The following is a 14,635-nucleotide window of genomic DNA, read 5'->3' on the forward strand; positions in this document are numbered from 1 at the left end:
TATTAATAGTTTTTGTTCATTATCCAGTGCTTTTATGCAAAGAATTAAGAAAAATGCAAGTTTAAATGTATTTAATATCCCTATAGAACTGCAATCTGCCTTTGATTCCTGTTACTAACACACAGCAGCAATATATCTCTCATGTCCTGTGATACTACTTTCTGAAGAGTGCACAAGCTGTCAGTCGGCAGAGGGCCATAATATTAAGTTCCATGTAAATCTGCCTCCAGCTGCTTGTTCAATGGAAATTTCAAGGGCACTAACTTGTCACTGATATTTTGACTTCCATATTTAAATATAAAAGAGTAAGGTCAAAATAAAACATTTCAACTTCATCAAAATGAAATGGCTAGATAAATTTCCTGTTGTAAAAAAGAACAGAGGAAATTGTAACATTCCAGTGAAAAGGGTATTTTGTTAAATCAGTATTTTCTACTGGAAAAATATCTTCTTCCATTAGCAAGATTTTTAACCAACACTACTTGACAGAGCCTAAAATATGAAGGTTTAATCACACAAAGCATGGCAGAACCAGACTGCGGGCGACTGTTTTGTTCGAGGCTCTGGCAGCTCCACAGAAGTCCTATCTGCCACAACTATCTGTGAGTACAGGAGAAAATGATTTTGTTTGCGAACTGCTGTCTGAGAATAACTTGAATCTTTGACAAACTTCCTATCCACTCAACAGCAATCTATGCCCTCCCCTCTCCCCCTCCCACCTCAGGGATTGTAATTAAACTTTCAGTTTAAAAAATAAATAAAACAGAAACAAGAGTAGACACCTTTTCTGTCCTTTTTTTGTCATTGTTGTTCTCTCACACACCCTGGGGGAGGGCAGAACCCTCATATGTACTGAAATTTCACCACTAATTAAACTAAATCAAGTATTAGTTTCCAAAGCAACAATGAGACTTTGCCAGTTCTGAGCAACTGATTAGAACTGCTGATTCAATGAGATGAAGTTAAACCATTTCCATTTGACTTACAATAAATGTGGGTTTTTTGCACTAACAAACAAAATCTACTGTAATTTGTAAAAGGCAGTTGAACCATGTCCCACCTTGCACACTCTAGCTATTCTTGGAATCATAAGTTTTCCAACGAACTCATACTCCACAGACACCTCGGTGAAAAAGAAGTATATCTTGTCATCTTCTCCATCTGTGCTGTTTTGATCTGCTCTTACCACATCAGCAAAAACAAAATTTGGCTCTACAAATATGAAGAGAAGAATTTTACATTATATGCAACTCTTTTAACTTCATTCTCTTGAAGACTCTCTAGGAATTTTGCTCTCCCAAACCTCACACTGCATTTAACTGTTCTCCAGTTACTGATCTGCCTACACTGTTTGTTGTTGAGCCCATGATTAGCACTTCTAAAAAAGTACAATAGGGGAGGAAAAAAAAGCAGCTATTTAACATACAACAGACTAAGAAGTATTAGAGATCTTTAAGGTATGGTATCTCATTACTCCTCATTTTTCACCTACGTTCAAGCATGGTTTTCTGATAGGTTGGGATACCTATCCCCTGTTGCCCACCTCTCTTTCCAGATACGAACTTAAGACAAGGATGTGGTATATTTCAGTTCATTCATATTTAAGGATAGAATTAGCTAAAACTTGCAAGCAGTAACTTGCCAGGGTTGGTCAGCCATCAGCACCTGCAAATCTGGCAGCTGGCTGGACACATACGAAGACCACACAGCCCCACAAAAAAATTGCAACAAATCCAAAAACACTAACCACGCTTCCAAGCCCTACTGGTTTTCAAACATGCTTAATCTCATTGTTGTCATCCAGCTCTCATGCATGAAATCAGATTTAAGATTTAGGACAACTCTGTCTTGTAAAAACAACTTTCTTTCAACTACATGTGTACAATACCAGCCACTCAGTATTTGTGCTGCTAGCTGAAATACCAAATATGAAAACAATAACCAGATGTACTACAAACTCAGCATCCTCTCATTTTTGGACACTGTATTTTTATTTTTTGGGAATATGCTGACTTCATGATTTTAGTCTTTTAGGGCCAAGAGCCACAAAGTTCTGAGAGTTCACAAAACTCAGTCAATTCTGAAGTCAAGAACTGAGATAATCAGGAACCAAGACAAGATTGGTTTTAAAATATATATGTTGAGGCAAGGAATATTCTTCTTACTGCATTACAAGTATCTTGTATCATTGCAAGGATGAACAAATGGATATAAAATAAAACATAGCACTTAACAGAGTCAAAGTCTCTGTGTCTCTAAGCTATTTTCATTGTTAGTGCTGATAAAAGTTCTGAAATTTTAAAGAGAAAAAAAATCTGCTAAGGGCGCACACAAGTGTATGCCAGTATAACAAAAGTCACCCTCTTTGAGACAGTGAACAACCACTCCCTACTTCAAAAAGGAAGCTCCAACTCTTTGTCTGAATTTGTGACTTTGAAGAAGGAAAAAAATAATTTGATTCGGCATGTTCTCACGCCCACTTACCATTAAGCCAAGGTATTGCATATTCTGTTCTCAGAGGACTCTGGTGAGAGTTCCGTGAAATAATAGGTTCACTTCCCAAGAAATTGTAAGAAGTCCCAGAATAAAGTTCCTCATCTTTAAAACAAAAACAAATATTTTAAACTTTCTTATGCACTGGATACCAAAAAAGGTACATAAATATTTCAAGAGACTATGTTAGCTTAAACTTCTCACAGGAAAAGATAAATAAGGATTTCCTCTCAGTTGCCCCAGACATGTCTTCTATGTTTATATTTCTGCTGACCATTCTCAAAGCTAACACTTTTACACTTGGTTTATTATTGCTCTAACACAAGCACCTGGCAAAAGTCAGCACTGTTATCATGGTACTTTAACACTTCCTATATAAACCTATAGCTTATGTATCAAAATGTACCTAAGAAATGCCACAGAAGTTTTGGAACTAATTGTTTTTCTCTCTTTATGAGCCACCATGATTGAAACTAAACTTAAGAATTTAAAGAACAACAGAGTGAGTGAGCTCTTTTCTTTTTCATTTCCTGTTTCGCGTTACTTCAAGACTTTTATGATCCAGTGACACTATGATACAGCTATGAACTCTGGTTTTATCAATGAAGATTTAGTTGTGTCTAACCATGTGGTAATATAGTTGCAATACATATCTCACTTTCCTGTTCCATTTCACGGATGTGTCTACAGGAAAGCTAAAGATTCTACTTGTTAAAGTTATTTAAATGACTGTAATTGGTACTACAGATGCATTCAAAGTACGTTTAGACTACCTCAACTAAAGCACTTGAAAATTATTACCTTGAAAGCTGTTGTTTTAAAAGTTACTTCCAGAACAACCTGAAGTTTTCCTATGTTCCACTTTTAAGAAACACATTAAGGTTGATTACATGAGTATTTTTATGTCTATTTACATGCACAGTAAAGATTTAGAAACCATCTTAGCGCAAGACCAGAGAACAATAGTGGAGAAGACTGAATATTTATACATCATAATGAGGTATGCAAAGACTGAACTTACCAACCATAACAGATGTGTAACTTTGAGCAGGATCAAATGGGCATCTGCCTTTACCATCTTCATTCTTACCTCCAAGCTCAAACAAAATTAAATTCTGCAAAAAATTAAGTTGAAAACCACAAGGCAACCATTTGTACTCTTTCTTTCAACCAACTGAATCATGCAAAGGTAATGAAAAAACAACCAGTAATGGACAAAGAACTTTCAACCTGAAATGCCTGTTTTCCCAAGATTATTAAATGCACATGAGTTTTCCAAAAATATGATCAAGTATAACAAAGAGGAAGAGAAAACTCAGGGAAGCAGCAGTATAGAATAGACAAAAAGTTAAATGCAGGCACAGAAGGAGAAAGTTAGGAAATATTTTTCTCAGGAAGGAGAGATGCACCAAAAACCTACACAATATGAAAGGCAAGAACTTGCAATTATTAAATTAGCTTGCACAAAAATTGTCAGTTTTACAAACTAAGAAGGCTTTCTGAAGTGGACTTAGCAATTTTTGAGCTGTTAAATTTGTTATTTGGGGTATAATCTAGCTTTTTTTTTTTTTTTCAAAAACAACAGAGTGACTGCTACTTTATAAATCCCTTGAAAATCAAAGAAATATGTATCAGCAAGATGATCGAGAGCTGAAGCAACAACACTGGGAAAATAATCACTTATACTGTGTAATGAAGACACTGGAGGCTAAGGACAGTGACTTCTGGCAATGTTCCAGAGCTAACAGCAGACAAACTTACAGGCAGGGGAGACAAAAAAAAGAACAAAGCTGAATATAATTACAACAGCTCTGAATTTCAGAATCGTTAAGAGACACAGTGAGGAGAAGGAGAGAAGAGTAAGTAATGAGAAAAGGGAGTTTTGATTTTAAGCCAAGACATCATTCTGAAGCACTCAGCACAATGAAGCTATGGCATTGCCAGGAGCAGACGCAAGTCAAGCAGAGACAGGAATATTAGAAATTTCAGGGAGATTCAGTAATGGATGGAAGTCACAAAGAATGTCATTTCAGGTTCAGGGAGTACTTTTACGCTAATGTAAAATACCCAGAGAACAATAAAAGCTACAAAAGAGTAAACTTGCTGTTAACCAAGCTGAATCAATAATTGAGTGTTTTGAAAAATAGTTTATTTCTGTATAGTTTAAAGTAAAAGTATAGTTTATTTCTGTATTCTAATCATCACTGTAAGAGAATATCATGAATACTTCAAAAGCTATGACAAGCACAGAAACTGCAACACTATTTGGGAAAAAAGATCAACTCACTGTTTAGATGAGCTGCTTTTTTGTTGAAGTTTTTACTGGGTCACAAAATCTACATATTCTTACCAGGTAATCACAAGTTGGCTGAAATGCATTAGTTCCACACACGTAGAGAAAAGTGTTGTTTAGCTGTTGGAGGACACGCACATAGTTACGGCACTCTGTCTGTAAGAAGGGACGAGAAAAGGACAGGTCTGATAAACTACAGCTCCACATTTCAACATAAATAATCAAACTTGTGCTATCAGTTCTTCAATTGCTGCTATTCATGCCACATCATGACAGTAAGGAGTTTGAACAAAGCTTTGAAGAAAAGATGCCGTTAAGCAAGCACATCCAACCTGTGGGCTGCATGCGGCCCAGCACAGCTTGCTCTGCGGCCTGCACCCTGCTGCTGCGTCTCCATGGCGTCAGCTCTGCCCCACCGACCAGCCCAGCCCTGGTACACAGGCAGGGCACAGTGCAGTGCTGACAAACAATATGGCACTATTGCCTAATTTGCAAGGAAATTGTGTCAGTTTTTGAAGATTACAGTTTGAAAAGACATTATATGCAGGAACAGTGCCAAATTCGATGCATATCAAAGAAGGCACCATAAAGACAAAATAGTGGAACTGAAAAAAGTCTGTCACCTCAACCAAATATTTTTTAAAAAGCTAAAATTCAGACAGACTCTGTTATAAAAGCTAGTTAGGTGGTAGCAGATCTGATTGCAAAAAAAAAATCAAAACCATTTCCTGACGGTGACTTTGTTAAACAATGCATGGAAATTATGGCAGATACAATGTGTCCTCATAAAAAAATGGATTTTAGAAAAATCAGTTTGTCTCACCAGACTGTAGCCAGGTGAAGAAACAGGAAAGTATACTGGAAGAAACTTAGAGTAAAGCTGCTAATTTCAAATGTTATGCTTTGGTGACAGATGAAAGTACTAATGCTACAGATATGGCTCACCTTGCCATGGTCATTAGAAGCACTGGTAACAAATATTAATGTCACTGGAAAAAATTCCTTCTTTGTTGGCATTAAAAGACGCAACTAAATTTCTTGTTTGAAGCAGTAAAAAAACACATTAAAGCTATTTTATTTAATGAACATTATCTGGAGTAGCTATTGATGGTGCCCCAACAATAGTTGGTAAAAAAAAAAAAAAGAGGAAGTTATAAAATTAATGGAAGATGATAAAACTGCCACTGACAACTCACGTTTGATGAAACATCACTGCACTGCACATCAAAAAATTTATGTGCGGAAGCTTTAAAAATCAATAATATCTTGCAAATCATCATCAAAGCTGTGAATTTCTTGAGGTCCAAGAGACAGAATCATCACCAATTCCAGGAGTTCCGTAAAAGTATGGATGCTGACTACAGGGACATTATTTACTTTTCTGAAGGAAGGTGGCTATGTCGGCGTAAGATGCTAAAAAGACTTTATAATTTGTGAAGAAAAATCAAGTCCCTTATGGAATCAAAAGTAAATTTGTGCCATAACGTGAAGATGAAAAATGGCTCACAGATTTAGCATTTTCAGTCAATTTGTTCGCTCATTTAACTGAGTTAAACATGTGTCTTCAAGGTGAAAAAATCTACTTATCTGTACTATGTTTCAGACAATAATAGCGTCTGAAATGAAACTTAAATTATGGCAAGATGAGGTTATGGTAAATAATTTCATGCATTTTGATACATTGGCAAAACACAGTCCTGTGAACAGTGGAAAATATGCAGCCATGCTTTTTTTTTTTTTTTTTAATCTATATCATATACTTTATATACGGCCCATGACAATTCCTGTTCGCTCACTGAGGCCCAGACAAGCCAAAAGGTTGGACATCCATGCCATAAGGATTCAGAACAACGTAGATAAACACTGTAAACATGCACTCAGAGTAGAAAAAATCACATATCATCAACATCCCTTAATCCTCTCTAGTACACAGCCAGGTACCAACACTGTACTACAGTTCCATAAACTATTCAAGCAAGTATAAGCATTGTCCTTACTCCTCATTCTTATGAGACAAACCAGATACTTCTCTGACTGCGTGGTGGGTCAGGTATGGAAGAAAACTGGAGTCAAAAAGAACAAAACCAGTCTTCTGCCAGATTAGTTCCTTGAACAAATGCGTAAGTAGGGTTTTTTTGCTCGCACTACACAGTGTCGTGATGACAGGTGGGGGAGAGGACTGCCCATTTTAGTATAAGAAATAGCAGTGATTGCTTAATACTTCTAAAACTTTTGAAACAACTGCACTTTGCAAAGTATTATGGCTATAGCAAAATCACAGCTAGTAATAAACCTTGAGTATAATAGAGAAAAAGCATTGCTAGGAATAAGTGTAATACAGTAAAACTTGCTAATCTAGCGGCAGAAAAAAATAGGAAGAACAGTCTGGAGTTCTGGGAGAGTTAAGGCAAAGTACCGACTTACAGATTCTAACATCCTTTCTAATCACCATCAATAATCTCTGAAAAGGACTAGTGGATACCTAGACATGTCTGCTGAAGCATATGCAGGTGCATGAGACAGGAGATCCACATCACATACACCCATCATGACTATATATAATTATTACTAACAACCTCAGTCAAACCTGGAGAATGAAGTAATCAGAATGCATCAGGAAGAGACAAAGAGGTACAGTAAAAACGGTCCTCAACAACCCACCACACCTTGTGTTAGGCAGGTAAATTGCCTTGATGGCTCTCAGTTCAAGCAAATGCACAGAGCTGGATAAAGGGAGGGTAAACCACTCCACTTCAAATGAGTCCCTGGATGCACCTGGGGTTTTGAAATCAGTGTGCAACAAAGAAATTGGAGATGTGAGGTACTCATGTCAAAACCCTCTAATTGGATAGTAGTACTACTTTCTGCACCTGCAGCCTTCTGAACACCTATGCTTTCAAAGCTATGGTGAAAGTCTGACCATCAGTCTGGTCAAGTAAACCCTCAGTCTGACGTATTATTAAACCACATGGCACAACACAAGGGGAAAGGCATGCCCACCCATGGCCAATCACCATAAATAAACTACCTCTACAGAAAGGCAGTATGAGTAAGCCAGCCTGTGCCAGCAGTCCTGGAGGGGTCTGTGGCTGCCAGAAATGTTGAGGGAGCCCAGGACTGAGCTGCCTGCACTGCCAAGTGCAGAAGACACTGGGCTGCTCAGGCACTTGGGAGCTGTCTGAGCAGTCAGACCAGCAAGGAGCACACCTGCTCAGCATAACAAGGATATATGTAGTTAGTGAAAGATTTACTGATGGAAAAGTGCTGGCCTAGAAAATAAACCCTGCATCCTAAAGCACAGCAGATAAAATTATCAGTCATTCTGGAAAACAAAATGCTGGTGAAGAATTACTGTATTAATAAAACATAACACCTGCTATCAATTAGCTCAGTGAAAGTAACCGTTTATTAATTTAATGGAAAAAATTATAATACTAAGCACATGAGAACGTGCTCAGATTCAAACAAGATTCAACAGCAAGAAATAACGAACTAAGAATTACAAAAAGACTAGCTGCAGTTTCCAAAGCTCAAGTTTATTAAATAATTTAGGTGAAGATTTAATTTTAATTGGAACCTTTCCTCTTTAGTATCACTCCTCTTTAAAGGAAATGTCTATCTTTCTCCAGGTTCAATAGAAAAACATACCTGTTCTGATTTGCCCTTGACTGCACATTTAGTCTTTTTATCTTCGGTGACCTTCCAGTGTAACTAAGCAAAAAAACATGCAACAAGAAGTTATGTTCAGAATGCTTTTAGGCAAATGCAGTATTTTCAGACCCTACATAATGCACAAAACAAGCAATTTTAATGTTAGTGGCTGCAGTACTTATAAATCATTTTGTAAGTAGCTTTTAAAGGTTCGGAGCCGTTCTTTTCAGGAGAAGTGACACTTGCAATTGAATACGTCATCAGACAGAGCAGAACCAATGCTAACATCTTTTGGTTTCATTATGATCCTTCTCCTCAAATTATTAATGAAATTCACCATTAACATATTCATTAGGGAAATGCAGGCGTAATTGTTTTAATTATTTCTCAATTTAATTTTCACTAGAAAAAAACACATAAGGAAAACTTCATGGACCAAGTTAGACTTTATGTTGAAGAATAACTTTGACAGCTACATCCACTCAAAGCAGTAACTGAAAACCACTTTTTATATGCATGTGAAATTTCCTATCACCATCCCTAAACATTTCATTCAGATTAAAAATCAAAGATTATCTTTAAAAACATCCTGGTTGGGATTCCATGTCATGTCTCCAAGCACCAGTCTGTGTTGCAGATGAAGTGAGAGTAAGGAGCCTCAGAAGAACTTGGGGTAACACAATCATGTTAGCAGATTTCTGCATGGGTTAACCTCTCAGAGAAGAGTCAGCACATGCAAAGTACTTCTATAGGTAAGCTAGTTCCAAGTGAGCTGGATCGTACCTCCTTGCACCACCACGGAAGTGTGCAGACAAACTGAAATATCAAACAGAAGCTTAAACTTAAGGGACAATACCCTCATCTCAAGCACAGCACTATTGGTAACAGAAAATGAAGTTAAACTTGGAAGTATGATTTTTATATGGAGGACAATGTATTCAAATGCATACTCACCACATGCTGTTTTTCAGCAATATTCATTGCATTTAATGCAAAGATCACTTCTCTGGCTCCTACGTATAGAACATCTCTGTTCTCACTTAACAACAAGGTTGAATAGTTTGACACTTCAGGTTCATGAAAATGTATTAGTTGGACCTCTGTTGAAATGAAAGGAAAATAGCACAACATGGAGAAACATGTTCACTCAGGGTAAAGTTTATGGGTCATTATTCTAAACTGTCTAACAGCCTTTGAGTATCTTTGAAAGCAACAAAGCTTACTTTGGACAATGCACATAACAGTTGATATATATCCCCTTGGAAGCTTGATTCAGCAGAAACAGCAGCTCCCATCATCGACATTAAAATCAACGGTCCCTACTTTCTAGCTCAATTTCAAATGCCGACAAATTTCCTCCTGCAATGACCCCCTATAACTCATGTCCTGCTTCATTTTTTCCAGTCATTTTTTTTTTCCTAACCTCCGACTTCACACATCTACTGTCGGTTCTTTCTTCACCTTCTCCCTTCCACATACCCACCTACTGTGGAAAATTAAATAATTTACCACGTGAATTCACTCTCCTCAAACAAATCTCACCAACAATCCTGCACCAAAAAAGAAGACATTTCAAGATATTACCACAGCAGAAAGACAATACAATCCAAAAAGGAACCACATACACAGTGAAAACAAGCTGATTTTCAATTGGAGGCTGGAAACAATTGCACACAACAGAAAGAAATGAGGGAGGATCAAAACAGAAAGGAAGACGACAAAGAAAGAGGGAGACATGGCAGAAAGAGGCAGTGGAATGAGGAAGCATGCGAACTGGAAAAGAATGGCTTGGAGAAAGATGACAAAATTATTAATAAACAGGAATATTTATTCTGCATGTACAACTGTTATGGAAAAATTACTGAAATCCTGGGATGACAGATTTTGTAAAAGTTTGTTAATTTAGTTTCAGTTTTAAGAGACAGGCAGAAAACATACTACTACGCCCAGTTCTAACACCAAAAATTGCACCTTTTCATCTGCAGAACTCAGGAAATATCAAATTAGATTCAGAAGCACGCATTTTTAAATATTTCATTTGGCAGGAAAATCTTCTCCAAATGGATGAACTGGTTCAGACAATTCTACCTGTTCACTCATCCAATGAACTAAATTTCCCTTCAATCCAAAGCTTCTCATACTTAAATGCAATAACATCAATAAACAGGAAAATCAGGAAAAGTATATCCGACAGCCATCTTATAAATAAACTCATTGTACCTACGCTCTTAACCTCCATTTATCTTTTCCTATAGTGTGACTTCTCAGCATTTAACATCTTTACTTAAGGCTGCTTCTTCATGATACCCATATATTTATTTTGTTACAGCACTCCAGGGTTGCTAACCTTAACCAAAAGTAAAAGCACAAGTAAAAAATTCTTTTAAAAGCTAAAATATTCATGATACATGAAAGTGCAGAAAAAAAAAAGATAAGTTCAACAGCAGCAAGTAACTACTTCACAGCCTGCGCTCTGGAGTTCTCCTCAGATCCAGGCTGAACAATTAAACAAAAAGCCTACAGGAATATCTGATCCTTGTTAGTTCTATTTGTGCTTCATCTGCCACCTACTGCTAACTGTATTGGGAGGTTATAACTACTTGCTGCAACCTCCAAATACAGCAAAAGAAGGGTTCTGCGAAAAAGGCTACAAGGGTTCAACTCCAAGCATCACAGAACATTGCCAGAAGAGGGCCAAATGTTTCTTCCCTTCACCAGGTGGGTGATTTATCTAGTGCTCAAGACAATTCAGCATCAACATTCACCTCACCCTGAAAAAGCATTTTAAAAAAAATGGTATCAGCTCGAGAGGTACATTTTGTTAAATACGTTCAGACCTGAAGTCAAAAAACCTTATTAAAACAAAGCATAGCTGTTGAGTTTTTCTCTTGGAGCAAGATTCAGCTGCAAGAGCCTTCAGCTGAGAAATCTCAATCTGAAAATCCTCCTTTAAAAAGCGACATTTTCATAACTGCCTGAAGGATATACAATCAGTCAACTCAGTGCCCAAGTTGCTTCTGAATATTCTGGTCTTAAGCACTATAGATAGGCTGAGTAAAACCAGAAACGACCAAACTTCCTGCAAACGGGCTGGAAGAACATACACACAAAATCCTGTTGTTGTTGCAATGCCCCACATTACACTAATGAAGTTTCTCTTCTTACCTCTGTGCTCCCAAGTGATTCTTGGTACAGGACCAAATGCCCCTGCTAATTCCAGCAAAATAGCCCAAACTGAATAAAAAGCAAACTGAGCCATCTTCAGTTCCCTTGCTGCTTGAGAATCCCTGGATAACCGCAGCAGGTAGCGTTTCTTTAGCAATAGAAATCCAAATTCCAGGGAGTATTAGAGACCAGGCATTTCAGAGCTTGAGAGCAGTGCAAAAATATTGTTCCAGCCTGCCTTGTAAGTATGTGCTTTCAGCAGATCACTTCTTCAAGGGGACACGCAGTTTCCAGGATGCTGAAAGCAGACTACCCACACTCTCCACAGGCTGCAGAGCTGCTGAGAAGTGCTACTGTACGCATCCTTCAGTTTCGCTGAAGAAGTAAATGATGCTGCGGAGAGAGGAGGGGAGCAAGAAGTAGATCAGAAAGCAAACTGAATAGTGCCAAAAATAGCATATTGCATGCACTGATCTTGCAATACGTCTACAGCTGCCTACATTGCTTAATTTGGATTAAGAGTGCATTAACTGGTGAAAATAAAATCCTTCAAAACACCCCACACATTACATGGCAAACAGGCAATTAACGTAGGCAGTTGCTTCAATCTTGAATCTGTAGTATAAAGATTTTCAGCTGTCACTTATGCTTGATGTTCAAAATTTGACGCCAGTGTACATATTTCCTTAAAGAGTGAGTCAAAGAAAAATCATCCTCTATGATAAATACACAAATAAAGATAAAAGAAATAGCTAAGACTAATTTCAGAGAGCAAACAACATAAGAAGAGCAGCTTAATGCTAAATGCTATTTATATAAACTTGCCCCACCTCCCATTCTTGGGATCTTACGAGCAGAAGCACCGTTTTCAGCAGTGTCTTTTTATGCATTCGGTGCATGGGGATAAAAAGAAATATAGCTAACAAAAAGCTAACGTATCGCATACAGAAATAAAGGGAGAAAATGCTTAAATATTTGAAGTGTTCAATAGCCACAAGGAAGTCAGTCTGCCTCCAAGCTGTTATTCTCAGGCCCAAAAGAGCTCTGTCCTCAGGGATCACCGAAATCATTCCGTTTTCAGCGCCATCTTTCCATGAGCTTCATTGCTCCACTTTTCTGTGATCACTCCTAGGTCAAGAGCCTTGCAAGTATTTACTTTCAGTAAAGACTGATGAGAGGAGGTGAATGCATTCATCACTCACTAAATTACTGTGTTTAGGTAACTGTTTGGGGTTCTCCAGGGGGCTGTACACTTTGGGGGTGGGAGTGTGCAAAATACAAGCTGCCCTTTGCAGCAGGGCACAGAACATTTCAAAACCCTAAGTGCCGTTTAACAGGGCAGCACCCGAAGATGCCAGACACAAAAGCTAAGAAAAGCTGCAGTGAGAACATCTCTAGGGAGAGAGAGGTCTCTGGTGCCAAAGTCCTTCTGCAAGGGAAATGTCCCAGGTTTAAACAAGCGAAGGTTAAGAACCTGTGGAAACTGCAGAGAGCAATTCAGAATGAACTTAGAAATAATGTGACTGAGCAGAAGACAAATACATGAGAAGCTTTTACATCTGTTTTACTAAATGATAATAGATCAGGTTAAAAAAAAATCTTTGTTCTTCCTACAAATCGTTTGCCTACTAAGAAAAAAGACAAAAATACAACTTGCTCAAGCAAAGCATTTTATTATTATCATAACTTAGTTCTCAGTTTGGGTCAGATCTAACCACTGTAATGGAAAATATAAATAAATTAGTTTTTCAAGTCACTGAAATTTTAGTTAATTTTACTAGGCTTGTTTGTTTTGTACCTTTCCTGTTTATTGCCACAGCCAAGCAACTTTGTGTTTCGCTATCCAACATGGTAAGAGCGCCCCTGCATCGGAGTTACAGAAGTGTCACGCACATTGCGATGCAGATGGCTCTACAGTATTTAGAGAAGGAACAGCAGTTAAACAACTACCTTCAAGGCAGCTTAGTAATCTTATTTTAATGGAATTGTGAGGGGAAAAACAGGATTTAGAAGAAAGAATTCCTTTCTATACTATCCATTCTTTTCAAGCCATCTTCTGTTACTGAAAAGTCTCAAAGTAATAATCATTTCCCTTAAACTTTTTTTTTCCCCCCAAACAGCCGGAACAAAATTGTTCAGCACCAATCCCAACAATAAGCCATCGTGTAATGTTTCCAGAGAAGCCTTCTGAATTCCTGTAAGTTTTCGGGGCTTTTCTGGTTTAGCAAGTCTTTATTATGAACAATCTTGAGTCTCCTCAAAGCCATGGTTATACTCCTAGCACAGCTCACCTATCTCTGGAAAAGCAAAATTACAACAAAATCTGAAACACTGGTATTACCTTCTGAAGAAGACAAAATACCTAGTTGAGTTAGTGCTTACTTTGCTGTGGGCCATGGAATTCCTCAAAGCAGAAATCTGTCCTTTCATGTATAAGTTTGCAAGACAGAGCCTTTTCACATTATTAAGTTTGACTGAGAGGAAATTACTTGTTGATCTAAGGTAAAGTTTTGCATATTAAAAAAGGGGTGGGATAGACCACAGTGAATGCTGAGTGCCAAATTGTGCAAGATGTTCTTACTCCTGTTAGTTTAAATAGAGATTACAGTGTGCTCAGGACCCTGTCCTTTAATTTAGCTTCCAATTTAATTACTCCTTTTCTCCTCCTCCTTCCTTGTGCTGAAAATTATGTGGAATAAATCCTTACTTCACATCCACTAGGAAGTCACCCATGATCTACTATAAACCTGTTTTTATGTAACACAAGGGGCAGAAGGAGCAAAAGAAGCCCATACAATGGCCTCATTTCCAAATTAGCTCAGCTTCATCAGTGTTCGCTGTCTTTCATTAGAGTTGAGTGCTTTGTATTTTTGGAAAGTTGTGCCTCAAAATGCTTTCGGTTTTATAACAAAATATGAGCTGCAATTGCTTGAAAACAAGAACATTTATAAAGCAATGCAGAAATAAACTTGAAATGCCTAGTTAAATAATTAAACTCTAATCAAAGTGACTACAAGTCTACTTTTCAGCTTT

At 37.6% G+C, this 14,635-nt stretch overlaps 1 protein-coding gene across 9 annotated transcripts in view; it reads right to left on the minus strand.

Annotated features, from left to right (window-relative positions):
* The window catches only part of SEMA4D (semaphorin 4D), a 96,677-nt gene that overhangs the window by 22,243 nt on the left and 59,799 nt on the right, over positions 1-14,635 (minus strand). For all 9 annotated transcript variants that reach the window (XM_021381389.1, XM_021381381.1, XM_021381386.1 and 6 more), the window contains 7 exons: positions 11,603-11,995; positions 9,392-9,537; positions 8,435-8,497; positions 4,844-4,942; positions 3,515-3,608; positions 2,485-2,598; positions 1,061-1,212 (listed from right to left, as the gene is read on the minus strand). In XM_021381389.1, the coding sequence (XP_021237064.1) occupies positions 1,061-1,212; positions 2,485-2,598; positions 3,515-3,608; positions 4,844-4,942; positions 8,435-8,497; positions 9,392-9,537; positions 11,603-11,696 (762 nt within the window). In that variant the 5' untranslated portion in view covers positions 11,697-11,995. The remainder of the gene's footprint in view (positions 1-1,060; positions 1,213-2,484; positions 2,599-3,514; positions 3,609-4,843; positions 4,943-8,434; positions 8,498-9,391; positions 9,538-11,602; positions 11,996-14,635) is intronic.

Source organism: Numida meleagris, chromosome Z, assembly GCF_002078875.1.
Source record: "Numida meleagris isolate 19003 breed g44 Domestic line chromosome Z, NumMel1.0, whole genome shotgun sequence".
Classification (NCBI taxonomy): domain Eukaryota; kingdom Metazoa; phylum Chordata; class Aves; order Galliformes; family Numididae; genus Numida; species Numida meleagris.